Below are 26996 nucleotides of genomic sequence, written 5' to 3'. Positions count from 1 at the left end.
CTTGAACCAGCCTTATCGGGGATATCAGCCATCAGGAATACATGAAAACCCAGCTGAGCGCCGGCACGTGCTTCATGCTCGTCAGCTTTCGGTGCAATGAGCGGCGAGTGATGGAACCCCATGTTCGTGACTCAAGATTGGCTGGATTCTCTTTGCCTTGCTCTCCGTCAGAACCTTCTTGCATGTAGAGTATGTAGAGTAAAGCCCTGCCCAGATGCATTGACCACACAACCTTCTACAGCCGAGGAAGCAGAGGTGCGGTCCACTCAAATGAGCGAGTCAACGAATGGTATGTTAAGCTCAGAGTCGCAGTGTCTCGGTAGCGCGAAGGCGCCCCTGTATAAACCCGAGACAGGCAAGACGTGAATCTAGAACTTTTTGCATTCGTTTTCGAGGATGCAGAAGTATGTACTCTGGAAGAAACACCTGCCAGTGCAGATTGCTAACGCTCGATCCGCTTTCAGAGCGCAGCAACATTGCGCTGCAAGCCCATTCCCTCCTGCTCGGCCCTAAGATCGGGTGACGCGCCCTCCACAGGGTGCTGCTCGGGCGCATGACTTGTCATCCTCTTCTCTTCGAAAGATCTCATGCCTCTCAAGCCCCATCTCTCCAGCATCGCCTTGTCGTCATCCCATCCACTAGTAGGGGTCGTCAACATCTTGTGACCGGTGAAGATCGCGTTGGCACCGGCCAAGAAGCACATCGCTTGTTCCGACTCGGTGAAGAGGTGTCTACCTGCCGCAAGGCGGATGATAGAGGTAGGCAGCACGAGGCGTGCAGTCGCAATCGTGCGCAGCATGGTTCGGATGTCCACAGGCTACAAGCAAGGAGCGCAGAGTAAGCTCAATTTGCCAGAAGGCCTATTGCATCTCGAGGCTTGTTTGTTCTTCTCACCTCGTTGCCGTGCATCGGAGTTCCGGGAATTGCGACCAAGGCATTGACGGGGAAGCTTTCGGGGTGTTCCGGCAGTCGACTCATCTCCCAGATCAAACCAACACGATCAGCTGCCTCTTCGCCGAGACCAAGTATGCCACCAGAACAAACAGAAATTCCCGCATTTCGTACGGCTTCGAGAGTTGAGATCCGGTCATCGTAGGTGCGTGAGGTGACGACCTGATTCGAAAGCGCAATGAGCATCATGCTTGCGCTACAAAGAACGTGCGGGGGCATCTTGTTCTCACCTTGCCATAATACTCTCGACTGGTGTCGAGGTTGTGGTTGTATGCGGTTAGCCCAGCGTTCTTGAGCTGCACCGCCTGCTCCGGAGTCAGCATTCCTAGGGTGGTGCACACCTCCATACCCATGCCACTGCCATGTGGGTCATGCGCATCTAAAGTCAGCCACTCGCCTTCCTTCGGCAAGAGATATACCTCCATCACACTTGACACTCACCGAATCTCGCTGACCATCTCAAGAATGCGGTTGAATCCTCTCTTACGGCCGCCCACTTCTCTCCAAGCTGCACCCATGCAGAAGCGTGTGGAACCATTATCTCTAGCTTTTCTAGCCTCCACTAGGACTTCATCCACCTCTGAAAGCTTGCTTGGAGTGCTAGGAGTAGTGTATTTGCTGGACTGGCTGCAATATCCACAGTCTTCGGAACAACCGCCTTCCTTGATGTTCATGAGGGTGCAGAGCTGTACGGAACCAGGAGGATGGTGCACCCTATGCACAGCGCCCGATCTGAAGATCAGGTCCAGCAATGGAGAGTTGTAAATCTCTGCTACCTCGGCTCTTCTCCAGTCATGTCGCGTCGTCCCGTCCGGCGGAGCGGGGCCTCGAGGAATGGAAGAGACGGAAGGCGTCGTGTCCAGCGTCGGCAACGGCTCTGGTGTCAGTCTCTGAGACGCATCAGCTGCTGATGCCTGGCCTCTTGCCAAGGAAGGCACATCGGGCTTGTGAGCAGCGTTCGCAGCACCCGCTGCGCGCACGCGTCCCAGAGTAGCGCCCTGAGTCTTTAGAAGCTGCGATGCAGCCTTGGGAATGGATCGAGCTGACATGGTGCGCGTAGATGCCTGCTCAAGAGCCAAATTGGAGTTGATGGTGGTGTGCTTGAGGAGGAGCGTAATCTCAGCAATTAAGCAGATGTGAGAAGCGTTCGTGGCTACCGAGGACGACTTGCCGGCGTAGACTTGTACCGGTCCATGCATGGCCCAATCAGAAGAACCCTTATCGCTGTTTTGGCGCCCCCCGTGTGACCGTGCATACACACACCGACTTCCAGCAGCGTGAGTGCTCTGGCTGTGTGGTGTGGGGCGATGGCCCGCAGAATTTGGGTGTTGGGTTTGGGCGCACCGACGCGCCAGCTGCACGAGCATCTGCACAACGCCAAGACCGAGTCCCGCACGAGACGCATGCAGTCGAAGTCACGTGAGCGGTTCATTAAATTAAGGGCCTTCTCTTGCTTTGCACAGCCTAACGTGAAGGAAAAGTCTGCATTTTGATCTTGACTCGACGAGAACGCTCTGCATGCGCTCGCTTTGGACCCATCACTTCCCAGCTTCACCGTCAGGCCTTGCGATCTTTGCAAGAATTGGCGCTTCCTTTGGGCGCATTCAATTGGACAAAAATGGTGCGCAAGGCGATGCAGCCATCCTCCAGATCGCCTCATGCACTACCGGACTGGTCCGAAGCACACTCTACCGCAGGTGTCGTCGCGCTGGCCCATTCCTCCAAAGCTCGTGGCTTGCTCAACGTTGCGAATCTGCCAGCTCTGCAGAATCTGGTGAAGCGCAGTCCGACGGCATATGCGGACGAGTTCGGAGCGCAATGGAATCACTATCAGAGCATGAGGATGTTGTATGCGGCGAATCTGGGCGAGGGCGGGGCGATGAGCGGGGCGAAGATCGGCAAAGAACAGGAAGACACCTTTTGCGCTCTCATTGGTTTCATCACTCAGGTGAGGTGGATCTTTGCTAGGTGTACTACCGGTACATACGTTGCCTAACGTCTGCAATTTGCTTTGGGATCAGCTTGCCCCGTCCTTTCCTGAGGTGACAAGAAACTTCCCAAGCGACCTATCGGAGCTCTTGTTGAACCACCATTCCAAGCTTGGTGCTGACGTGCGGCATTCCGCCGTTCGCGCTCTGGTACTGCTACGTAATAGGGACGTCATCACTTCGGAGCAGTGAGTCCAGCCGGTCTTTGCCCTCCTGTCCCGCTTCAGCACGCCTTGACCGCCGTGCGCTTGTAGTCTGCTACGTACTCTCTTCCCTCTTCTCTCACAGACAACGTCTGCAACTTTCAGGTCGTTACTGCAAACAACCATCTTGGCAGATATCAAAGCGCAAAACAAAAAGGCCATCAACCACCGACACAACAGAGTTGTCCAGGGTCTGCTATTCTCGGTCATCGAGCGTGGCATCCCCGCACGGGACGCTCCAAGCGAAGTGTGGCGGAAGGGGGCCGAGGCCAAAGGCAGGAGTGAGGCGCTCTGGGCCACGCGCCTTGCTGCAGATTTGTGGAGGAAAGGAATCTGGTGAGCATCCGCTCAAGAACGAGATGTCTGATCAGAACCACACATCATTGACGCAGATGTGCTCTTGTGCTTTGCGCTCCAGGACCGATGCAAAGACAGTCTCTCTGCTCGCATTGGCATGCTTCCATCCGCATCCAAAGGTGCAATCCTCCGCTGTGCGCTTCTTCTTAGGTGACTTGCACTCCGCAGAAGACGGTGGCAGCGAGGAAGAGTCCGACGATGAACCGAACGTCCCTGATGTCTCGAAGATGCAGCATGCACGCAAAGTAAACAAGAAGACGAGATCAGGAGACAAAAAGGTTCGAGCTGCTGCTGCTCTTGCGAGACGGAGGAGAAAAGAGCACCAAGATGGCAGAGACGAGAAAGCTGAAGGGGATGGTCGTGCAAACCTTGCTGCTGTGCACATGCTCAATGACCCGCAAGGCTTTGGAGAGAAGCTTTTCGAATCTTTGAGCAGAGGCGACAAGAGAATCAACATCGAACTCAAAGTTCGAATGATGCAATTACTTGCCAGAGTGATGGGAGCTCATCGACTCTCGGTGCTGCCCTTCTACAGCTACATTGTCAAGTGAGTTCCGCTGGACGACGCGCTGTTCTCAGATCGGGCTGACTCTACGACAAACTTTTTCGACAGATACTTGAATCCTCATCAGCTTTACATCACCTTGATTCTCGTCTCACTCGCCCAGTCTGTGCATTTGCAGACTCCACCGGATGCGCTAACGCCTGTCCTGCGCAAACTTGCCGACGGCTTTGTCCATCCTGGCGTTGGCCCAGAAGTGGTGGCGGCGGGCATCAATGCCATTAGAGAAACGTGCCGAAGACAGCCCGAGGCGATTGAGAGCGACTTGCTGCAGGATCTCATAGGGTACAAGAAGAGCAAAGACAAGGGTGTATCAGCCGCTAGTCGAGGCCTGCTTCTTTTCTACCGAGAAGTCAATCCTGCACTTCTACCCAGGTCCGAAAGGGGAAAGAGCGGCGCTTTGAGCCTGGCTAGTGGCAAGCAAGCGCGCATGTTTGGAGAGGAGGATGCTACAACTCGAGGTATCCCTGGCATCGAGCTGCTAGAGCAGCATCTCGCCGAACAGGAAGCCGCTGCCGTTCCACTAACCGAGGCTGAATTAGAAGAAGCCGACAAGAAAGCTTGGGAGGGCTGGGAAGCTGAAAGTGATTCCGACTCTGATGACTCGGGAGGATGGATCGCGGTCAGCTCGGATGAGGACGGCGAGGGCGCATTCGACGTTAGTGGGTCCGAAGATGAGAGCGATAAGACCAAGGGAGGTGCTGCGGAGGAAAGTAAGAGCATCAAGGAGCGCCTTGCTGAGAGAAGAGAAAAGACCAGAGCAGCAAGAAGAAAGCTAGCAGACAAGTCTGAACACTTGGGCACTGACTCTGATGCGGAAGAAGGTGACGACCAGGATGATGTCGAGGTGGCGCCCAGAGAGAGTGCGGCCGAGCAAGCAGAGCAATTTTCCAAGCTGGCGACGACAAGGGTGAGTGTGCCAGTACTCAAAGCTTTGTACCTCGCGTGGTTCGGGGCTAATTGAGTTTGGAGCTGCTCTCGACTGTAGATCTTGACTCCCGCCGATTTCGCCAAGTTGGCAGAGCTGCGGCTCAAAGCTGCAGAAGAAGCGGCAGCTTCGGGCAAGAAGGGTTCCGCAGCAGCAAAGCGGGAGATTGCGGAGCTCAAAGCGGCGTCCAAGCGCACTGCGACGCAAGCGAGCAGCGCTGGCAGTGCCGTAGACACGACCAACACGATGTTGTCGGAGATGGACATCTTGGGGCCTCGAAAGAAGAGAAAGGCGGATTATGAGGAGAGGATGGCTTCCATCGCAGAGGGCAGAGAGGGAAGGGAAAAGTTCGGAAGCAAGAAGGGCAAAAAGACCAAACATAGCTCAACGACGAATGAGCAAAAGGCTAAGAAGGGGAAGAACTTCAACATGATTGCCAAGAGCTTCAGTGTCAGAAATAAGGCAAAGACTAGTCTGAGGGAGAAGAGCAAGAAGCTGAAACAGCACGTGGAAACGCAGAAGAAGCGAAAAGGCATGAAGTGATGCTGCGTGCCTCTTGAACGTATCAAGGCTAGCTTTAAGCAAGGCGTCCGAAATGTCTCCTCTCTGCCTCCTCTCTGCCTCTCTCTGCCTCTCTCTGCCTCTTCGAGAACAAGCAACCTTGAGCTTAACGGAAGAGTCTGCGCCCGTCTTTGCTCGAGCAGACGAGGTAGAGCGCGCGACAGGCCGCTCAGACCGGGCGACGAGAATACCATGCAACCAGCAGCTTCATACATGCTGCATGCACATATAAGCGTAGCTGCGCCCAAATTTGCCAATGGATCAATGAGTGTCGGTCTGGCGCACACCACGCGCACATATCCAATTCAGCTATAACGGCCCAGGTACGTCTTCTTGTCTTGCGTAAACATGCTGTATACCGTAGGCAATTTGAGCGCCCGCACGCGTTCTGCTCATTCGTGATTCCGCACTCACGACTTACGTGGGAGTCCATGCAAGGCCACACAGCTGATCAATTGATAGCACACGTATATAGCACATATACTGCTCTCGCTTAATTGCTTTCGATAAGTGTGAGTGAAACATGGATGACCGCGGTGGTGATCGATGAAGGGCGCGCGTTGTTGGTCATGCAACATCTACATCAATCAAACGCGACACGCACTTGAGCATTCACGATCGATTGATCACCAGCATCAGACTGAAGGTCGCTCGGGAGCTGGGCGCGGTGTGGTGCGCTTGCCTGGCTATCTCGTTCCGCGATGGTTGAATGCGCTTCTCCTTGTTGACCTCTGTACCTGTGTGGAGGATGACATCTCTTCCCCCCATTCGAAGCAAAGCCGACCTCTACACACCTACCCTTGGGAGGCCCTCTCGCGCCACTTTGTTACCAGTGTGCTATACAGCACCAACTGCGCTCGACGTTTCGCTCAACCCTAGCTTTGTCATAGACATTGAGATTCTTAACACACCATGGCGGACGCTTTGTATGCAGGAGCACTACTTCCACGAGCACCTCTACCAAGCCCAGGTCCGACGGCAGCAGCGATGCCACCCGGACGTTACAATACAAGCGCGCCAGAGAAGCGCTGTCAAGGAGACACTTGTTCCAATGGTACGCTGACGCTGACGACGTACGAGACGACGTTCATGAGCAGCACATCTCTCTGCGCGACGACAGTGACGCAATGGATCACCATTCCCTCTTCCTCTCCCACCTCTATTCCTACACCGACATCCACACCCACCTCGAGCTATGCACCTCCGACGTACACGTACACATTGTATTCGCCAAATCCCACGGCCACAGCTACCACCACCACGGCATACGCTATTCCGCCTTTTCCTACATCCACCTCGAGCCCCTTCACACCCATCGTCACGGATGGTAAACCGAAAGATTCGGCAGCGTATGCCGCTTGCGCATGCATCGTCGCTTGGGTCACATTGGTGTATGGTGGTATACCCAGCTCTTCGAGAGATTTAGCAGCGTGAGTTTCATTTCCCTTGCGGCGGCTCCTTCATTCTCGATCGAGCCGCAGCGTTGCGCTATCTCGCCCCAGTCTGGAGCTGACATGATCGTCTTGGCGAGGGACTGGCAGATCTCTAATCTTCCTGGGTGAGTGGAAAGGCAATGCAGCTTCAGTATCAGTCTAGCTCGCCCGCGCACTCCCCAAACGCTGCTGGCTCACCCGTGCAAGGCGGAACGCACAGCCATCTTTATCATCCTCTTCCTGATCACATTGTACAGGCTGGTCGTCTTTGGTCGTTTCAATCGGACGTGAGCATCTTAGCACGCCACGAAATTTCTTGCACCACCAACACTAAATCTCAAATTTCCCATCGCCGTTCTCTTTTCCACAGAGTCTTCATCAACATGTTTCCGCTGGCCCTGTTCTGCTTGTTGATGGTTATCGCCATGGGTACACGGTGGGTCCATCCCCTTCCTGTCCGGCATTGACGAGATGCTGATGCATCTCACACCTTTTTGCCTTGCCCTCTGTCAATCAGCGCATGGACATCCAGCAACACGCCAGACATGAATCATGTCCTTGCAGGCCACATTGAGCTTCTCATCGCTCTTCCCCTCCTCATCGATTCCTTCTTGCAATGCCTAGGTCTGATTTGCAGGAGAGCCCAGCCTGGCGGTTACATCGATGCCGGATCCCTCTTTTTGCGAGCGGTCAATGTGGCAGCTTTGATCGTAGCAGCCGTAGCTGCCGAAGAATTGTCGGATTGTGAGTCGAGCTGAGCACCTCGTATCACTAAGCCATCAATGCTCGCTCGCTTGCTCGACTTTGGCTGACGCTATTGCCATCGACGCACACTAGTCCTGCACGATTGGCAAGATGGAGTGGCGGATTGCTCGAGCAGGAAAAGCCTCGTCATCTTGCCCCTCGTGGCAACGTCCATGATGATCGCAGTCGTAGCTCTGGGTCTGCTCCTGTGAGTGTCGACACCAGTCGATTAGACGTCGATCGCATTCCGCTACCTCGTCACTGCTCTACACTTCCACATCTCGCTGACCTCTCTCCGGCTTTGGTCGCACTTCCTCAGCGCTCTTCTTTCGCACTATCGAAGTCTGGTGGAATGGCGAATCGTTCTTCATATGGTGCTCCTCGCGTTGTTGCTGCTCGTGTAAGTTCCACCGAAGCGTCGATGTGCAAAGCCACCTCCGGCCCGCTGACCGCATATCTGCCTCGCCTCGCACTCAGGCACCTCCTTTGGCGCATATCTCGAGATGTGCACGCCTTGCACGTCTGGCAAGCTGGTTGGTCGGACTGGGTACCCAGAGAGTCGACCTGGTGGGGAGGGTTTTCCAACACGAACGCATCTGCTGCTTATCCCACGTCCTGGCCCTTCGGACCATGTTGGGGCGTGCTCGCACTCGGAACACCCAATTGGGACGTGTTGAGAAGCATTCGACAAGCAGCTGAAAGCCCCGCATTCTTTTGGGGTGTTGGGATCACATTTGTCGCGTAAGTCGGGCGAAAGTGATGCTGAGATTGTCTCTTCTTCCCCACCTCGAGTGCGCGCGCTTCTCTCTTCTCGATTGCTGACAAATCTGCAATATTTTGGATGATGGACGCGCTGGCAGCTTGGCCGTTCTCGTCTTGATGGCTGTCAATTTGCCCTTTCACTCGAGTGAGCACACGATGCTATGCGAAACAACATCCTGGTCTCTGGTGGATGCATGCTGACTCGCACGCCTCCTACGCACCAGCGCAAATGCCACCTCCTGCAGCCGAGCCAGATTCGGCACGATACCAAGCGAGTCCGCAGCGCATGAGCCTGCGCACATTGCCTGTCCTGCGTGCGCTCAGGCGTCTTACCGCTCCTATTTTTCACCCCAAACAGCTCTGCTACGACGCCGAGGCGAACAGCGCTTCCTTCAAACGAGGTGAGCGACCTTGATGACCCGCGCTCGTCCTTTGCCAAACCAAAGAAAGCAGCTCATCCTGCCTCGCGTGGCTTCTGCGCGCCACACCCGACAAACCAGTGGACAATCCGGGCGCTTCTCGTTTGCCGAGCGGGGAGCCGTTGTACGAGCTTGTCAAGGCTCACGATGGAAGTTGGGCAGTGAGGGAAGCGTCTGCTTCCTCCCCATGCGGCTTGCCAAAGTGGGATCACATCACTTGCAGACCTTGGTACTCTTAAGAGACTCTTTCATTCCTACTCCGCATGCACGCACCTTCGAGAATGTGCCCAACATTCTTGAAGCGAGCTTTCTCTTCTCCACTGTCGTGTCCGCTCATCACACTCCTGTTCTGCTCCCCATCCCGTCTGGTTCTGCTTCCTGCTCATATGTATGCAAAGCACTTGCGCACTCGCTCGCTCACGCTGCCCTCCTGATTCGCTTCTTCTCAAGAAAATCAATTCTGTGCGTGGCATTCTGGATGACTTTTGAAATTGGCGTACGATCGACCCAGGAGGATGAAGAGTGTTGGCATGCCTGCAAGACGACCTTTGTTGCATGTCCAACAAGGACGACATCGATACTAAGCTCGACTACACGCGCGATGTCCGCGCAATATGCCATCCAGGACACCACGTCATGCATGTCTCGATGCTGCTCTACTCCTTCTTGCTGCTCTTCTTGCCACTCTTCGAAACGGCCACAGCCGCACCCGAAGCTTCATCGTATGCCTTTTCCGCGGACTTGCCGGCTCCCGAAGGAGGGCCCGTGATTCTTCGAAGCAGCTTGACAGGCCACAAAGTGGACGCGCTAGGCACCTCCAGCTTGTGCGTTCCAATCTCTTCCCAATTGCCTTCTCCATCCCCCAACCAAAGTCCGCTTTCGGAAATCTTCATGTCCACTTTAGGACCCTCGGGCAAACCTCGCGCCAAGAGCTTCTTCAAGGTCCTCTCTTCCTCGATCGGATCGGCGTTGTACGCCGGCAGAGGGTCTACTTGGAGAGGTACTCGTACTTTGCGCTCAGGTCTGACCCCGTTGGGCTTGGATCGGAACGAAGGTCCCCATGCTTGAAGCTTTGCGTGCTCGGTCAAGAGCTCCAGACGCTTCGTGTCGCGCTCGTAGTTGATGCGCTGTATGATGTGCTGCAAGACGCAGGTGACCAGAACGACCACAGCGATGGCAAACGCCAGTCCTGGTCTCCAACGAGAGTAGTAGAAGCCTGAAAGTCCGCCTACTTGGCTACGCCACTTCGGAAATCCATGGCTGCATTCGTGTACATCAAGAGTGTGAGTGGAAGCGCATGATGCTTGCGCTGACGTGCTGAAACTCTTACTCACGAGAGAAAGTAGTCGTACCTGTCTCTTCGCTCATCTCGCAAAATTTTGTTGACCAAGCCCAAGCGCTTGAACCTCTCGCTCGCTTTCGGATCTTCGGGATGTTTGTCTGGGCTGTGAGGTGTACGACACGACGGATGGCGAGTGTGAGCAGCTCGCTGTGAGACTGTTCGAGGTGCTGCTACATCCTCAAGCTCGTCCACGTGACGTCGCGATGCACCTCGCGAGCTCCTGACCTCCTGTCATGTCAAGCTAGGCAATGCATTCCTGACCCTTCCCTGCCACACAATGGCATGGATACACGGTACCATTTCTCTCCACTCACTGCAGCTCCATGCTTCTCAGCCTGTAATTCTTTTTGATCGCAGCAGCGGTAGCGCTCTTGGTGAGGTTCATGATCGAGTAGAAAGTTGTACCAGGCCCTTCAGCTTTCTCAAGCGCGGACTGAAGTTGAAAGATCTAGAGAATTGGCGTGAAGTGTTGCATGGGCGTGTTAGAGATCGAGAGATGGGTCAAAGCTGATAGCTTTGATCTCCTTTGGCAGCGAGACTCACCTCTATGTCATCCTTGGACCACTCTCGCTGAGCAGAGACCAGCTGAGTGCTGGCCAGGAGCAATACAGCCAGCAGCGAGAGCAAAAGAGAAACGCGCATATCGTCTGATGTCCAAGATCGTGATGCTCTAAATTAATAGAGTGCGTCGCCTTCCTTCCCGAACGTTTCGGATGCTTGCGGTAGCTTCGGCCGGCCGTGGACGTGCAACAATGATTATGGGCTGGCTTTGCGCTCGCCAACGCTTCTTTACAGTTTACGGGATGATGACGTGCAGCAACTGAACCTGAAGTGAGGCAAAACGTGTGTTGGTCGGTCGAGACTCGCTTTGACTCGGAGGATGATGTTGAGGTCGCCGGCCATGTGTCTGATCGTGAGTTTAGGTGTGAGTCTTGAGTCAGAGTGTATAGTCGACGCTAAGCTTCGCACTTGCGCGACGCTTCGTGCCCTGCATTCTTGATTCAATCGTGTGCATGGGCGGGGAAGAAGTCAAGAGTGTGCTCGCTGGCTATGTCCACGTGACTCGCTCCCTCTGAGGTAGCGCAGACCGCCAACGCCGCGGCTCGGCCGCGCAGCGCCGAATAATATGTCCCGCTCCCTGCGCTAGCGACCGCGGCACGCACTCACACTCACAAGTCACAACAATAACAGACTTGCCCTGCGTCGAGAGGCTTCCCTCTTCCCTTTCATGCGAATCAGCTTTCCACAATTGTGGATGAGAACCAGGCAGGGCTGAACTACACGTAAAGCATTTTGGGATCAAAAGCGAGAGCGATCAAGTCATAAGCGAACCACGACTGCGAGAGTGTCACTGCAGGCGAAAGGAGCACAGAGGGGCATAAAAGGGCGCGACAGGGAGCATCCCATGCATTCGTGACTTGCCATGTCATTTCCATCTCTCTCCACAAAGCTTTTGAATTTCCAATCACATTTCAGCTGCTTCTACCTGATCCAAGTCCGGACCAGTGCCAAACATGGCTGCTGCTACTACTACTCTTCCCACATCCGCTGCGTCGGAGTATCACCGTTCGGACGATGCAGAAGCTTATGCCAAGAACGCTGCTTTCGTGAGTCAGTTCCGGCGAGCTTCAATCGACCTTCGCTAACGTCGGCACCTCAAACATCGATATAGGTGTACGGTGATGAAGCAGTCAGACCCGTGCTGCAATTGCTCAATGCTCAGCCTGGCGAAAAGATTTTAGACGTGGGCTGTGGTGCGTCTCAAAGTGGTTGCCAAAGACACCCCATTCTCACACAGAGCATCCATACTGACAAAGAGCTGGTCACACTGCGGATCTGTGACCTGCAGGCAATGGGCAACTAACCATGAGGCTCTCGCATCTGGTCGGCTCGACTGGAAGGATCGAGGGCACTGATGCGAGTGCAAAGATGATTCATGCTGCTCAGACCTCTCTGAACGCAGCAGACGATCTGGTCAAGAGCAACACAACTTATCAAGTCATCGACGCGCACAATCTAGACACGTGGCTAGACGCCGACTCTAACAGGCGCTTCGACAAGGCGTTCAGGTAAGTTTGGCAAAGTTTGAGCTCTGCATTCCACCCAGCGGCTGAATCCTGCTCGGTCTTGTCTCTTACCACCGGCTTGTCCCGGCTTGTCAAAGCAATGCCGCGGTGAGTCACATCACAACGCAATTCGAGAGAAAGAAATCCGCGAGCTTTTTTTCCGAACTGAGATTTCATGGCCAAATTACAGCTTCACTGGATGAAGAATGACCCGCGCAAAGTGGTTGCCAACGTCTACAAGTCTCTTCGGCCAGGCGGCATGTTTGCCGCCGAGATGGGCGGATTCCTCAACGTCGTAGGAGTGCGGGGTGCTCTCCATACCTGCCTGCGGCACAAAGGTCTGGATGCGCAACAGCACGATCCATGGTAAGTAGGCCATTCCATGCCGTGCTGTTCCGCATGCCAAAACATCTCTGCCGCTTTTGCTAGAGCTGCTCTTTTCTCTTACATGCCGGTACTGCTTGTTCTTTGCTGCACGGGTCCCTGCCAGGTACTTTCCCACTCTGCAGAGCTACAAGAAAATTTTGGAAGAGGAAGGATTCAAGGTGGAGCTATGTGAGCTGGTTCCAAGACCCACGCCACTCCCTCAGTCAACAGGTCTGGAAGGCTGGTTAAAGGTGAGTGCTTACGCGCATCCATTACCCCACAACCCTCTCGCGCTTCGCGCTGATTCCACGCATTGACTTTCACATCCCCACTCGATCATCCTCCTACGTCCTGTAGACTTTCATACAACCTTTCACGTCCGCCCTTGCGACGCAGCAAGAGCAGGACGAGCTGTTTCGCGAGGTCATCGAGATGCTCAGACCTGACTGCTACGATGCCGAACAGGACATCTGGACTCTGATGAATGTGCGCTTGAGATTCAGAGCCGTCAGACCTGCCTCTTCCACCTAAGGGCAAATGTCCGCAGCTCCGAGCTTCATGCGTACCCCACTCTTGGAACACAAGCCTTCTCGCTGCTCGCGAGCGTATCAAGCCGAGGATCTGTTCCGTCTGACATTTCCTGGCCTTTCAAATCGAACCGTGATCATATTCGACGCCGAGAGCGGCGCAACGCTTTGTAGAGGAACCTCGATTGTGGAGTCCCAGATAGCTAGCTCAACAATTTCAATAATTTTGTATGCAGATGCATTTCAGTGAGAGACAAGCGACGAATCTGAGAGGGGAAACAACCGTAGGTCTGATGGGATGACAAAAGGGGTTTTCGTGAACAGGGAAAAGGCTTGAGCGCTTGCACGAGGGACTTCGATGAATGACTTGACGATGCAAGCAAGCAAAGCACTACAAAATTTGAAAAGGTGGAGTAGGGGCTCTGATCAAGATGCCATGGGGGTGGGTTGAGGTGAAAGTCGACGAAAAGAAAGTGAAGTAGGTTCGTATGTGGGGGTTGCAAGGATGGGTGAACGGTTCTCGATCCAACATGCTCAACGCCCAACACTGCCCGACGCAATTACGCGTCGCGGGCGAGTGCTGTCAAAATGAAGCGGAGACTAACAGATATGGAAAATCGAGTTTGAACCGTTCGGGAAAAAAATGGGTGCTGGTCGACTTTCGCACCACTATGACGGTGGGAATTTTGATCAAAGGTTGAAGCTGGAACGGCAAGTTGACGCGGGCGTAGCAAAGCAGGAGAGCTGGACCTTGAGAACGATGACTAGGGGACGATCGACTCCAGTGCAGTCTCCTAGGCGTTGTCCAAAGCCACTCGAATGAGAAACGCAGGGGGAACGCGCATCGAGAGATGCGGGCTCGAAGCGTGGCTGTAGGATGCATGGCCGATACGTTCTTTCGCATAGCTTCGTGGATGTCCAGGTCGGCGCAGAGCTGACACGTGGACGGACAGACGGTCGAGGCCGTGGCAAGCGGCGGGACCGAGGAGAAAGTGGTGATGGGTTGCGCTACCGACAACAACGGTGAACAGAAGACGAAAAGATGAGAAAATTGGATGCGAAAAAGAGGAAGAGAAAGGGCCGGAAATCGAACTCACACTACGACGTCGCTGTTTAAAACAGGTAGGGCATCCGATGACCTCAAGTGTTGAGATCACCATCAGCGGTGGGATTGGTGCGACCTCCAGTGGCGGCGTGGATCTCCTCAACTGTGGCGATCTCACCCTTGCGAACGTGGACGCTCTGGTAGTGGCGCATGGTGTCGTGTTTGCGAGCAAAAGTACGCTCACACGGACCATAAGGACAGTCAAAGGGCTTCTCGCGCTCATCAGCCGCGATGTGCGTGGTGCGGTGAGTCTTCAAGTTGTAGGCACGGTCAAAGTGCTTGTTGCACTTGTCGCAGATGAAGACCGAGCGCCCACCAACAGACTCTTTGAACTTGTTGACCCCGAGAAGCGTCGCACGGGGTGAAAGCTTGGCGGAAGAGCAGGTCTTCTTCGGCAAAGCCGTTGAGGCGGACGTGATCCCAGCCGTGGGCACGGGCACATGCTCTTCGGCTTGACGGTCGTGCTTGTGGTACAAGCTGACGGGCGACGCCACGCGCTCCGACGGCGAGGTTGATCCGTATGACAGTTGAGAAGCAATCTCCACGCGCTCCTGAGATGCGATGAGAGGAGACTGGGAGGAGCGTGGTGCAGCGCCAGTCAACGGACTGAGAACCTCCTCAACGACACCTTCGGGCAGAACGACGCCAGCGATGGCTAGCGCACGTACCAGAACGAAGGTGTCGTCAGTGGGGTTTTCCGAAGCATAGGTACGGAGGAACGCAGCAGCCTTCTCAGATGAATGGTTCGATGCCTGAGAGTCCATCGGCGAGGCTGAACGGGTGGGTATGCCCGAGGCGAAGGCGTCGTTGACGGAGGCTTGGCTGTTCTGGGGCGATGCCACAGGGTGGGCAGGGTACTGTCCGAGTACTTTGTCAAACGACATGTCCCCGCCCAAGTTGCGTTGAGACGAAGACACCTCGTGCTCAGCTTGCTGAACCTGCTCGAGGCACTTGATCTCCTCCTTCTCGGCGAGCCACTGCTGAAATTGCTCCAGCTGACGATCGGCGAGTTGCTGAGAAGCCGTCTGCGAAGGTTGAGTGAGCTGCAAAGAGTTGGGAACGATTGGGTCGTTGTGCAATGGACCGAACAGATCGATATTGGCAAGCCAATCAAGCTCTTCCTTGAGTTGGTGAGCAGGCTGGTCGCTGCTCCAGTCGACTGCTCCGGGCGAGCCAAAGTCACGAGATGATGCTGGAGAGGACGCCGTCTGATCCCATGGAGAGTCGAAAGGCACAGGATGCTCTCGAGGCTTGGTGAGAGTGCTTTGATGGCCAGCAGGACCCTTTGAGACAAGGTCCTGCGGAGCAACGTGGACTTGAGTTTGGTTCATGTTGGGGTATGAATAGGTGGCAAAGTCAATTGCCAGCAGAGCTGAGATGGGATCGACTGGCATCGAATGGCGTGAGTGAGAGGGCGGTTTTGGCTCGTGTTGGACTGGTATCGAAGATCGTTTGTTAAAGGCGAAACGGAAATGGCGTTGCGGGCAACGTCGAAGAGGTGGGGGATGTGGTACGGTTGAAGAAGTGCGAGCGAGCGAGTTACACAGGCTCAAGCATGCTCAGTCGTTTGAAAATGCGCAGCAGTTGCTGCATGTGCGGGCGCGCGGGGCGAGCCCTGCCGATGCCCTGTGGACTCGGGCACTGGAGCAGCGCTGCTAGTGAAGGTGACTAGCCTCGCCCCACCAGAGCCGCGCGGTGCGGCACCGTCAATCCGACGGAAATGAGCTGCTCATTCTGCACCGGCGAACTGCCGTGGCTCCGTCCCTCGACGGACAGAAACGCATACACTGCTAGGGTGCCATCGCACCGGACTCACGCGCCACGATGTGAGGAACACCGCTCTGCTCCTCGTAGCCGTGAGTGCATGACTGCTGATGTAGACCTTGTGCATGCAACGAGTGACTCGACGCAGCAAGGGCGCTCTAAAGGCGGATCAAGCCTCGGAGAAGAGGTGATCATCAAGAGTGAGGCTGTGCTGCTTGCATGACTCACCCTTGACTCACGACTCACACTTGACTGTTACAGTTTCCGTGATTATTACTCACACTGTTCATCTGCTGCTTCCACGACGTGACTGCCGCGTCGGACGTCGCCTGCACAGCAACAATCTTGAATAATGGCGTCGACCACCATGTCTGTGTTTAAGTCACGAGTCACGATCGATGAGTGCTATGTGGGATCGTCCACCGCGGATGTGCATCCATGCATCAGATCGTGCATATGCCGGATTGCGATCGACTGACCGAAATATCTTGTACGCGCACCCTTCATATCAACGTTCCGCGGCCCCATCCAATGTTCAGGGTCGTGCCGCTCGGCTTTGCAAGCCGAAGCTATAGGAGAGTGAGGCTGGATGAGTTTCTACGGGGACTTTCTTGGAACGCAGTGGAACAAGTTCCACCATCTGAATCTTACCATCGCCTACTCGTAACCAGCACAATGACGGGGATTTGGGCCAAGAAGAGTCAATCGTGAATGCCCCTGTGTCTCCTGTCCCGTCACAGTCGTGAGTAGTCACAAGTCAAATTCAAAATCGATCCTATGACTTCCGATGAAATCTGCCCGCTCGTCTCTCCACGAGGGGCGAAGCGAGATCACACTCCCCAAGATCTGCTCTCCCAGAGACAAATGTGAGTTCGCGAGCCGTGCACAGCAAGGTGACCACAGTCAGATGAACCGACACGGACTTTCAAAGAGATCGTGAATGGTGTTTAGTCAACGATGAAGAGGATGAATGGTCTGAGTCAGTCGAGAGTGGCTTCACGCCAAAGATCTTATGCGCTACGGAGGCTTGCACGTCCCGCTAAGAGCATCCAGCGGAGCGCACAACATTGGCGTCGCGCCCGTAGACATCATGCCTGCACAAGCTTAGAGCATCTGACATCGCAGCACGAGAAGCCCTTTTTGGGGGCAAAGTCTGCAAGTGTGCTCCCCCCCCTTTCTAGGGATAGAGATGATTTAGATGATGTCTCTTGGGCTAAGATACCTTGTGCTCGAGGGGCGTACCGCTGTTGTCGGATAGAGCCGCAACTTCACCTGATATCGCAGAGAGCATCAACTTCACGATTGGCCATCGACCCTTCTTCATGTAACACGGCCTTGGCTCATATGCTTTCAAGCTCGCAACACTCAACGGAGCAGTGCCCCTGACTTCCCTGAAGTCGCCCTTGAGCCGAATAGATGGGCGACTCGCTCCACAGTCGGCAGCGCTCTAGGACCAGGCAGCTTTCGGCATTGCCCAGCAGCGGCGACGCTGAGTGCGACATGATCTTTCTGCAAAGAGACCCGCGCATTTCATCTTCTCGATTCTCTATGAAGGTGCTTGGAGGAAGCGAAGGGCCGGGGGAGCGTCGAGAATGTTTTGCCAAAAGCTACGAAGAGCTTGCCGGTCTTTTCGGCGGAAAAGTTTCCGGTGGGGTAAGCGTCATTTAAGTACGCTTTTCGAGCTAGCCCGCGGCAGACGCTAAGTTCGCCGTGAATACTGTACCTAGACGTGCGATTTGCATAAAAACGTGTCCGAATCTAAAGGAGCTTTGAGAAGCCATCGTTATAGTGACTGCTAGGATTCTGTGTGCGCGACTGTCCACATCTATACTGGGTGAGGTCAGGACCGTGGACAGGGTGATAGAGCGCTTCCGACACCGCTGGCGAATGCCGCGAGATTCACGATTGTCATTGGTGTTTGTGATCCACGACGGCAGTCGCGAGTCTCCAAGCGGCTGACCTATAGGATGGAGAAGCTGTGCATGCGCTGCGTCCCGTATATACCTTCCAGCCATCACGCATGTTGATGAGCATGCTGCTATACCTGAGTACTTGCGCTTCGAAGACTCATCAGACTCACACTGCAAACGCTTGCTTGTGGCGCCGGCCGCATGCAGCAAATCACGAATGCTGCATGCAACGACGCGGGACGCGCAAGTCTTGAATCAAATGGGCGCGCCCCATGACCGTCGCAGCTAGGCTCGCAGCCGTGAACTGTGGGTTGATGAAGCACATGCTGCATGCATGCATGCAGCATGCGGACACCCGGGATGCTCGACCACGAGCCTCGGTTGGAAGTCCGAACCTCCCAGACACGCATTCGAGATTTGAGGCCATGCCATCCAAAGCCACGGGCAGCGCGACCGACTCCACCGAAAGCCACATCTCAACTTTCGAAATAGATTTCCAGCACCATCTCTCCCCGAGTCCACAACACGAGCAGCATTTTATAGTCATTGCTGTCGTCGGCAGCGCTGCGAAGCCAGGCCGCGTTCTAGGTCCCTGTCACTGTACCTTGGTCAGCTGCTGCAGATCGGAATGCCCCATCCAGTGCTTCAACACCACAGGTATAAGACGACAAGCACGACATCCTCGATGATCGCAGTCCACCATACAATGTGTTGCTGTCTCATATGAGCACCAGTCACCTTTTGGCCTTCACTCGACGATCTCTCGACCGAAATTGCCAACCACATCATCAGAGCTCCTGCCATCAGCTCCATCTAATCTTTCTGCACGCTCGGGCCGCCTCCGGCAGATACAGCGATCCCAAAGCCCGGACTCGTCATCGAAGCAGGCACAGGTAGCAAAGATTGCTATCATCAACGATCACGCACGCATGTCACAAGCCACTCACCTGGTCTCAATGGCCAATGGGCGACTCGCAGCGCTCAACCATCAAATTGGCGCATCTGGGAGCACGGCTCAGCATCAGGACTCAGGAATTGGACCATCGATCGAGTCGACTCATTCCGCTCCTTCCAGCACTGCCAGCAGAACCGAGAGCGTAGGCAGCAGTCGACCAAGCAGCAGCCGCAGTGCTAGCACGAGCAGCGATATGCCCTCTGTCTCCTCTGAGCACGAAGATCGCTTCGGGCCTTATGGACCATTCGGCCCAACTTTTGCCTTGATACCTCAGGCACAGAATTATGAGTGGGGTGTCATCGCTAGCGATGGCAGCTTGGTCGCAAAGTATGCCTCCGCTACTGTCGAGGCAGACGTGCACATCAAGGACAGCAGACCTTACGCTGAGGTGAGTGGGCTTTGAGATAATGATGAAAGGCCAAAGGAGTTCGTACGGCTGGCCTCGCTTGATGCCAAAATGTATGCGCTCCAGTGCTTGCGCTTACAAATTCATCGCTATCACCTATCAATACGCAGCTCTGGATGGGCACGCACCCCTCACTGCCCTCGCTTGTGATTCCACCCAAGCAGTCTGGATCGATCCCGCCTGCTGGCCGCTTCATCTCGCTCTCTTCGTATCTGTCGCAACACACAGCATTGCAGGGAAAGGTCGTTGCCCGGCGCTTTAGGAGACCTGATGGAGAGCTGCCATACCTGTTCAAGATTCTGAGCGTCGCAAAGGCATTGAGCATACAAGCTCACCCAGACAAAAGCCTTGCTGAGAGGCTGCATCGCGAGAAGCCCAAGAGCTACAAAGGTGAGCTTCTCGAGGTGACGCCGCGACATAGATGGGCTCTCTGACGCCCGGACTGCTTTTGCTAGATGACAATCACAAGCCAGAAATGGCCATCGCCCTGACCTCTTTTAGGGGCTTCTGCGGCTTTCGCCCGCTGAAAGAGATGGCAACGTACCTGGATGCGGTGCCAGAGTTTCAGCGGGTTGTGAATGCTCCTTCGGCGTTTGCTGCTGAGCTGGCATACAAGGCCAGCGACTCCGCAGGAACGAGCGAGGACGAAGCTCGCGACTGGGTTCGAGGAATCTTCTCTAGGCTCATGAATGCACAGGCAACTACATACAAGAGCGCCGTCATGGATCTGGCAGCAAGATATAGAGCGGCTCTCCAAGACGGGGTCGAGCTGGAGGTCGACAAAGATCTGGCGGGCCTGCTGGTGACCCTCAACGAACAGTATCCTGGCGATGTCGGAGTACTTTGCGCCTTCGTGCTGAATGTGGTGGATCTGCAGCCTGGCCAGGCGCTGTTTTTAGGGGCCAACGAGCCACACGCCTACATCAAGGGCGACATCGTAGAGTGCATGGCTAGCTCAGATAATGTTGTACGCGCAGGTCTGACGCCCAAGGAACGAGATACTGAAACATTGGTCAGCATGTTGACGTACAACAGCGGCTCAGCAGAGAGACAGCTCATGTCGCCTTCGCCATATCCACCTGCCGAAGGTAGTCTGAGCGCATCTGCGTATGAGGAGGTCAAGGCTGACTCGCACGGCTTGCCGGACGTGCCTAGCTTACTGTACGATCCGCCAATTGAAGAATTCTGCGTCATACGGACTACACTGAGATCTGCATCAGGTCCACAGACCTGGAAGGAAGAGACTCAAAAGCCACTCGATGGACCATCCGTCCTCATCGTCACTTCAGGCCAAGGAAGCTTCGTTTCTATTCCGCAGCCCGTGTCTCACTCGAATGGACACGCCTCGCACAACGAGAGACCTTCAGACACGATGCAGCCCGATTCGAGAAGGCAATTCGAGTTGGAAAGAGCAGGACAGGTTTTTTTTGTTGGCGCTGGAACGACGATCACGCTGCGGGTCAAGGAGGACTCAGTGGAGGATCTTGTGGTCTTCAGAGCTTTTGTCGAGGCGCCTCACGATGCTTGAGGAGGTGTAGTTCGACCACTTTGCCGCTCTCTTCGACCTCTCTCCCACCACCTCAACGATCGAGCCATTCCTTATTTGGTGTACCGTGGCTACGTCTTTCTTGCTCTTGTCTTGCTGTTCGCTTCTGCTCTCCTGATCTGCTGCTATTTGCAATGTCAAACTTTGTCACACGATCTTTGCTGTGAACTTGGCTCTAATTGACTACTGATCAACAGCTTCGCCCCGAAAAGGCCCAAATCGTAAGATGAGCCGCCGGCTTTTCAAGGTCACGTGTGCAATCTTGTGAACGTCATGGAAGCCGGATCGCAGCTGCATGACTCTCGCTGCTGCTGCAAGCCTGCTGGTGGCGTGCGCGGTCTCACGCGCAATTCTAAATGAGTATTCACGATTCTCCGCTTTCCTACGGCTGACGCTGGATGCTGCTCTAAGCCAAGCTGCTTCGCCCCCGCACGCAGGTCGCCCGCCAGATTCCTCGCTTGCATCTGCATGCTACATCTAGCCTCCCGGCCACGGCATCGATCGACCTGCGAAGCTGTTGTGGGACCCAGACGACTCGTGAATCACGATACAACGGCAAGGAGAGCCTTGCGAATACACGCCACGACGCCGCTCTCTCTTTCCACTCACCTAGCAACGTGCGACTCGACGACGGCTACGAAGATTGACAAACCACCGCCTCGTTTTGGCTGGGCCGAGCTGTGGGTAGCCGCACGCGTTGAGTGAACGCCGCGACAGAAGCATCACAGTAGCGGTCAAGGCTGGCCATCGGATCGATCTTCAGCAGACGACAATCCAATACGGCACTGCGCGAGACCAGTCAGGTGTGGCATCATTTCTTTCGACGCACGATTTGAGGATACGCAGCTGGTGTTCGTGCTCTCTTCTAGTTCCGCAGCTCTGCTTGCTGAGATTCAGATCAAGCTCGCCGTGCACTCCGGAAAATAATTGGTGGTCATACCCCAAGTCGCGAGACGCAGCCCGCGCTCCAACGCAGCAAACATGTCTTCGTCAGCACAGGTCATAGATGCGTGAGTGCCAAGAGCTACTTTGACTGCAATCTCGCTGTCTGGTCTGGGTCATTGACGTCTGCAAAATGATCCTCGCACATGTGCGGAACAGGCTGTTCGAGAGGACAGTGGATATCGTTCAGAGTCTACCAAAGACAGGTCCGATTCAAACGAGCTATGAGGAGAAACTGGCTCTCTACAGGTGAGGACTGCGAACTTGTTCACAGCAAGCAGCTCGTTTGCTCACCTTCAAATTCGCACACGCCGTGTCTCTCCGGCCAGTCTGTACAAGCAAGGTGAGCCAGACGTTTTCGACATCCGTAGGGGTTTTGGCTTCGCAGAACTGACGGCCGATCCCCTGTACTGCAGCAACGGAGGGGAATGTCACCTCTCGTAGACCTGGAATGCTCGATATGCTGGGGAGGGCAAAGTGGTGCGTGCACAGAGCGATTCACCTCGATTGCAATCCTCAGTCATGCGTGTTGATACGTCTATCCGCATGGTGCAGGGATGCCTGGGCAGGTCGCAAAGGTCTCAGTAGCATGGACGCAAAGCAGCTCTATGTAGAAAGCATGCTACGAGTGAGTACAGCATGTCTGCGTGCTTCAGCGAGCTTCCAGAAAACGAAAGCTCGAAGGCAAAAGCTCACATAAGATTGCGCTTGCAAACAGACTTTGCGGAAGTTCAGCGACCGGCCCATGGCGATCGCTCTGATTGAAGAGCTGGAAAGCTACTCTGGCGATGTGGCAGATCGGGTCATGAGTGGTGCGCATACAGCTTTTCGAGCCAAGGATTGTCTGAAGAAGCACGGCTGACCGGACCAATGACGTGCGCGCAGCTTCGCTTGCTCAAGCGGATTCGGACACAGACTCGGACACTCGTCCGCCCTCCCCTGGAGGGCCAGCTCAAGCCTTGCATGACTCAGAGTCGGAGAGGGACGCAGTCCCTCAGCTGCCGCCCTCTGCTTTGGCATCGGCTTCAGTATCTCGCCCGACGTCAGCACAGGCGACGAGAGGGCGAGGAGCAGCCTGGGCTGGCAGACAGAGCGCTGGACCTTCTGCCAGTCAACAGGGGCCGCAGCGCACAGGGATGGGATCCGCAGCCCCCGCGCCCGGTGCTCAAATAAGTGACTCCGAGACGGAATCGGATGGAGACACGGCAGAGAGGTACGAAAGGAGACAGGCGGAATTGGAGAGTGCAGCTGCAGCTGCAGCGGCTGCGAGGGGTCAGGGCGGCAGGCGAGGGCCGCCAGGTGGGCAAAGTCATGGACCACCGGCAGCGCATTCGAGAGGATATGCTACACCGCAATCTTGGTCTCGAGGGCCTGGCAGTCTGAGCGGACACGGGGATCAAAGATTGTATGCGCCTCCAGGTGGCGCGCGAATGCCGCCTAGTGAGTCTGCTACAGGCTTTGGAGGAGGTGCGGGCGCTTCTCTCTACTCGACTGCAGCACCCTCTAGGGCTCCACCTGGACTCGGGGGAGCCCATGGGCCTGGACCAGGTGGGGCCCCTCCCAGCGAACAGCATTACTATCATCATTCGGGAAGTGTCAGACCATATGCTCCTTCGTCGGTGGGTGGACGGTCGGGCGGAAGGCCGATGCCACAGCAAGCAAGGGGCGCACCGTCAGGGGGAGGAGACGTGGAGCAGGCGCTGCAGTCCATCCAAAACAGTCTGACCGCACTGCACGAAAGACTGAACCGGGTCGAGACGGACCGAGGCAGATCGGGCTTGATGGGCATCTTCTTTGGAGGTAGTGCCGGAGCGGCGGGAGGAGCATCTGGCGGAAGAAATAGTCGAGGAGGAGCTTTGAGAGCGGCTTATGGAGCTTTCGCCGATGCTCTGCACGACATTGCGATATTGGTAGGCCTATCCTCTACGGTAAGGGGTAACGCTGCGCCACCCTCTTATGCTCTCGCATCTGGCTCGCGAGCAGGCAGAACAGCAACAGGATCAGCTAGCGGGCGCTCGATTGGAGGGTCTGGTAGATCTCCAAGCGGAGCACCTTTGAGGCTGGCTATTGCGGTGCTCAATCTCAGCGTTCGACTGGCGTTGGACTTGACTAGCTTAGCTCTGCTTGCCAGTCTTGTCCTGCTGCTGATCCAAAGAATTACAGGCAGAGGAGATCCCCTCCTTTTGCTTCGCATTGCTAGACGCTGGAGACCTAGACGCCTTCTCAACGCTCCCGCATCCAATCGCGGCTTGCAGAACGACGCGCAGAAAGCTTCAACAGTGCAGGCATAAAACGGAAGGAGCACCTCAGCATCGATCCACGTTTGTGCACGACGGAGCTTTCCCATTCTTGGGGCGCTTCACGGACTGTGGGCACTGTGTGGACCTTCACGTTGCACTACCTCTTGAGGTCACACCCGTTGCACCCGAATCCAAATACCAACGATACTGCTCATTCTGGCCTCGTCTAAGTTTGTGTGACTGTCGTTTGAATACCACCGTGCGGGCTCAACCACACGTGTTAGGCTTATCATGTATCGCTGGATGCAATTTACCAGCGTGCATGTCTGCACTCGTAAGCATGAGAGATGCGACCGCCCAGGAGTTCGATCGAGGAAAAGGTGATGCAGCCAAGGTGAGAAGGGCAAGAATGATTGCCGGACCGCACAAAAAGCCTGGCCGTTAGTTATGATCCCCGAAGCCCCTTGCGGGGGTCGAACACCAAACCAACGACCAGTCCCCAGAGCTGCACCTGCGGCAAGTGGTGTGAATACACGTACTGCTTCTACTTCCACTCGGACACAGGGCTTCTGTTATAAACTTAAATGTGTGCATGCGCGCTCTATTCTCTCTCCATCCTGTCTTTTCTGCATGCATCTGCATGCACACGGATCAGACGCTCAACTTCAAGCTCTCGCAGATTGACATTCTGGAACATGGCATGCCTGATTGGTCCTGAGTGGTGATGACGCTACATTACAACAAGCCTGGCAATTCTCCTCCGGGAACCCTCTGATCCTCCTGTTGGGCAGAGCAACGAATCAAGCACGCAAAATTAGCTTGCTTGCTCCTCTACTGCGCAGCAACGACAGGCGCGTCGCGAGGCAGCGCATCAATACTTACAATGAGAATCTGCGGTCGGAAGGGCCAGCAGTCGAAGACTCTTGCCAGCGCAGCCCACTGCTCGTTGGTCAGATGCATGACGATATAGTCAGGCAGAATGATCCTTTCCGGGTGATCCCTCGTCTCTTCCGTCCCTGGCTTCAGGTGCTGCAGAAGGTTCTCGGCACCGGGAGCGACGTGCCTGAGATGGTGTTTGGAATTGCGCGTCAGGACCAGAATGCTCAAGCTTGCGAGGAGTCCGTTCAGGCCCTACTTACTTGAGAGCTTGTTCGAGAGTCTGATTGCGAAGCACAAACAGGTTGCGAGTGATGAATTCCAAAGCATCCAGCTCTCCGTGACCAACTAGTGGCTTGATCTTGGGATCCACGACGATCAAGCTTGTACCTCTTTTGCTGAGGTTGGCCGCCAACCTCGCAGTCTTGTAAGCCGCAAGCACCTTACCCTCGTTGATATCTATCTCTCTCTGGATGACTCCGGGATCTCGAAGTGCTGTGCTTGGATAAATCTTCTGCGAGTGGGGAAGGAACTCCGAAGCAGGAAGGGCCTTGGTGACGTCGCCGAGTGACTGTACGATCACGCCCAATTTGGCTCGAGCGCGAGTCCCTGGCTCAGCAAGAGCTCGCTAGAGAGGCCATGACCAATGCACATCAGTCGGTATGCAGACCAAGCTTGAATCGCTCTGCACTCACGTTTGCCAGCGCTTCAGAGCATACAAACGCCATCTTGACGCGGGCGAACTGAAAGTACCATTGCCGGTGGGCGATGGCGTGACAGAGCTGGGCGAACAATTGCTCCGAGTACACAATATTTGGAAGCTGAGCAAGGAAGATGATTGGCGATTTGGCTGTGAGGGTATAAGGAAGCGAGACCGTCAATGAATTGCATTCACGACCGCGACTTTTTCACCGTCAAACGAACCGTTCCAGCTTTCCGTATCGTGCTTCCTTAAGCTAGAAACCTTTCCTTGCGAGATGGCTTCAACATCGATGGTCTCCTCTCCGTTACCATCTCCGGGCAATTTGCCTTGCAGGTGGTCAAAGGCTCCCCTCAGAATGGCGTTTGTGTGTGCTTCCCACTTGTATGCGTTCGTTTGCTCGATCAGGAGCTTTGAGCCCGGAGGGCCGCCCGCGACTGTCGGATCGTTTTGCAGGGCCTGCGAGAGAGCTGCTCGTCTCAGCACGACACTCTGAGGTGAAAGAGCGGAGCTGAGCACTACTCACCTGGATACATGGCAGGTACGTCGGGTTGTCTTCCATTGCGATCACCTTCTCCACCTTTGGATGTTCCAACAAAAGCCGTGTGAGGATGCCAGGACCTGACGAGCAAGGGTGTAAGGTGGTGCTGTCCTCGGCCGGAAGATTTGATGTCACTGTCCGACTTACCAGGATACGCCTCGACGATGGTCACTTGTCCCTCCGCCTCGTCGAGATTCAAGCCCTCGATCACACGTTGAGCTAATTCCTTGTCGCAAATAAACGTCCTGTTTCTGCTAATACCAACGCCCGCGCTAAAGAGTTGTTTCCAGTGCTTCTGAGCGGGTAGATGCGGGAAATCCTCGTGCCTTTCGAGCGCGCCTGTGTCGGAAGGGGTATCTGCGGCAAGATCTTCGAGCGTATAGGTTCTCTTCCGAGGTCCAGCAGGTGGTCTGCTGGGTGAAGTGTCCGACTTCTTGGACTTGCCTCGCCGAGAGGGAGATGAGCCACCTTGCTTTGTAGAAGTGGCCATGGCTCGAGCGCTCGCGCATACAACTGGGTGCCCGACAGATTGGTGGACCTTCGGTGCTACCATCGGTGCTGCTGAGGCTCTTGCTGGCGCAGTGCATCTCGACACACATGCTCTAGAAAGGAAGGCAGAGGAGCTGGCTTGGTTCGAGGCAGACCAGCACGTGCGTCGTGTGACAGCGAGCATGGCGGCGACTTGGGGCTGTTGATTGGAGCAGATGCAAGCACTCAGCTCTGTGCTCTATCTGTCGAGGGCGAAGATGCTGCGTGGCGATGTGCGGATGGACAAGGAGGCCTCAGCACGCTCTCGAGCCTC

The 26996-nt window shown here is 55.1% G+C and overlaps 10 protein-coding genes across 10 annotated transcripts; 5 read left to right on the top strand and 5 right to left on the bottom strand.

The window, feature by feature from the left end:
- Positions 1 to 9: 9 nt before the first annotated feature.
- Positions 10 to 2235, bottom strand: IE81DRAFT_325202 (biotin synthase). Its single transcript, XM_025514439.1, has 4 exons — positions 1393 to 2235; positions 1182 to 1308; positions 895 to 1113; positions 10 to 817 (listed from the first exon to the last, which is right to left on the bottom strand). The coding sequence occupies exons 1-4, from the start codon at positions 2148 to 2150 to the stop codon at positions 461 to 463; spliced, it is 1461 nt and encodes a 486-aa protein (XP_025367976.1). The 5' UTR covers positions 2151 to 2235; the 3' UTR covers positions 10 to 460.
- Positions 2236 to 2486: 251 nt separating this feature from the next.
- On the top strand, positions 2487 to 6028 carry IE81DRAFT_316103 (SDA1-domain-containing protein). The gene is made up of 6 exons (XM_025512554.1): positions 2487 to 2899; positions 2973 to 3127; positions 3194 to 3478; positions 3561 to 4046; positions 4113 to 4971; positions 5050 to 6028. Exons 1-6 carry the CDS (start codon positions 2570 to 2572, stop codon positions 5530 to 5532), a joined length of 2598 nt encoding a protein of 865 aa, XP_025367975.1. The 5' UTR covers positions 2487 to 2569; the 3' UTR covers positions 5533 to 6028.
- A 1030-nt stretch (positions 6029 to 7058) lies between these two features.
- IE81DRAFT_325200 (hypothetical protein) lies at positions 7059 to 7454 on the top strand. The gene is made up of 2 exons (XM_025514438.1): positions 7059 to 7104; positions 7182 to 7454. The coding sequence occupies exons 1-2, from the start codon at positions 7065 to 7067 to the stop codon at positions 7448 to 7450; spliced, it is 309 nt and encodes a 102-aa protein (XP_025367974.1). The 5' UTR covers positions 7059 to 7064; the 3' UTR covers positions 7451 to 7454.
- A 463-nt stretch (positions 7455 to 7917) lies between these two features.
- Positions 7918 to 9297, bottom strand: IE81DRAFT_202640 (hypothetical protein). The gene is made up of 2 exons (XM_025510895.1): positions 9182 to 9297; positions 7918 to 8610 (listed from the first exon to the last, which is right to left on the bottom strand). The coding sequence occupies exons 1-2, from the start codon at positions 9200 to 9202 to the stop codon at positions 8095 to 8097; spliced, it is 537 nt and encodes a 178-aa protein (XP_025367973.1). The 5' UTR covers positions 9203 to 9297; the 3' UTR covers positions 7918 to 8094.
- Positions 9298 to 9564: 267 nt separating this feature from the next.
- Positions 9565 to 10892, bottom strand: IE81DRAFT_331368 (DnaJ-domain-containing protein; the record flags this gene model as incomplete). Its single annotated transcript, XM_025515245.1, has 4 exons — positions 9565 to 10168; positions 10261 to 10353; positions 10565 to 10698; positions 10794 to 10892. The coding sequence occupies 4 exons, from the start codon at positions 10890 to 10892 to the stop codon at positions 9565 to 9567; spliced, it is 930 nt and encodes a 309-aa protein (XP_025367972.1).
- Positions 10893 to 11426: 534 nt separating this feature from the next.
- IE81DRAFT_325197 (S-adenosyl-L-methionine-dependent methyltransferase) lies at positions 11427 to 13443 on the top strand. The gene is made up of 7 exons (XM_025514437.1): positions 11427 to 11857; positions 11923 to 12004; positions 12100 to 12319; positions 12415 to 12424; positions 12507 to 12682; positions 12807 to 12933; positions 13040 to 13443. Exons 1-7 carry the CDS (start codon positions 11765 to 11767, stop codon positions 13211 to 13213), a joined length of 882 nt encoding a protein of 293 aa, XP_025367971.1. The 5' UTR covers positions 11427 to 11764; the 3' UTR covers positions 13214 to 13443.
- Positions 13444 to 14442: 999 nt separating this feature from the next.
- On the bottom strand, positions 14443 to 14604 carry IE81DRAFT_280920 (hypothetical protein; the record flags this gene model as incomplete). The annotated part of the gene is made up of 1 exon (XM_025511507.1): positions 14443 to 14604. A coding segment is annotated over one exon (162 nt), but the record flags the coding sequence as incomplete, so codon positions are not given.
- Positions 14605 to 18944: 4340 nt separating this feature from the next.
- On the top strand, positions 18945 to 21436 carry IE81DRAFT_331365 (hypothetical protein; the record flags this gene model as incomplete). The annotated part of the gene is made up of 5 exons (XM_025515244.1): positions 18945 to 19331; positions 19460 to 19739; positions 19805 to 20769; positions 21093 to 21116; positions 21377 to 21436. The coding sequence occupies 5 exons, from the start codon at positions 18945 to 18947 to the stop codon at positions 21434 to 21436; spliced, it is 1716 nt and encodes a 571-aa protein (XP_025367969.1).
- Positions 21437 to 21738: 302 nt separating this feature from the next.
- On the top strand, positions 21739 to 24176 carry IE81DRAFT_202395 (hypothetical protein). The gene is made up of 6 exons (XM_025510894.1): positions 21739 to 21905; positions 21997 to 22086; positions 22167 to 22180; positions 22254 to 22465; positions 22556 to 22649; positions 22723 to 24176. The coding sequence occupies exons 1-6, from the start codon at positions 21877 to 21879 to the stop codon at positions 24126 to 24128; spliced, it is 1845 nt and encodes a 614-aa protein (XP_025367968.1). The 5' UTR covers positions 21739 to 21876; the 3' UTR covers positions 24129 to 24176.
- Positions 24177 to 24812: 636 nt separating this feature from the next.
- On the bottom strand, positions 24813 to 26684 carry IE81DRAFT_348902 (S-adenosyl-L-methionine-dependent methyltransferase; the record flags this gene model as incomplete). The annotated part of the gene is made up of 7 exons (XM_025516318.1): positions 24813 to 24857; positions 24960 to 25140; positions 25217 to 25581; positions 25649 to 25803; positions 25878 to 26112; positions 26180 to 26274; positions 26342 to 26684. The coding sequence occupies 7 exons, from the start codon at positions 26682 to 26684 to the stop codon at positions 24813 to 24815; spliced, it is 1419 nt and encodes a 472-aa protein (XP_025367967.1).
- Between the last annotated feature and the right edge of the window lie 312 nt (positions 26685 to 26996).

This window comes from Ceraceosorus guamensis (genome assembly GCF_003144195.1).
Source record: "Ceraceosorus guamensis strain MCA 4658 unplaced genomic scaffold IE81scaffold_56, whole genome shotgun sequence".
NCBI lineage: Eukaryota > Fungi > Basidiomycota > Exobasidiomycetes > Ceraceosorales > Ceraceosoraceae > Ceraceosorus > Ceraceosorus guamensis.
This window is presented reverse-complemented; position numbering and strand designations above follow the sequence as displayed.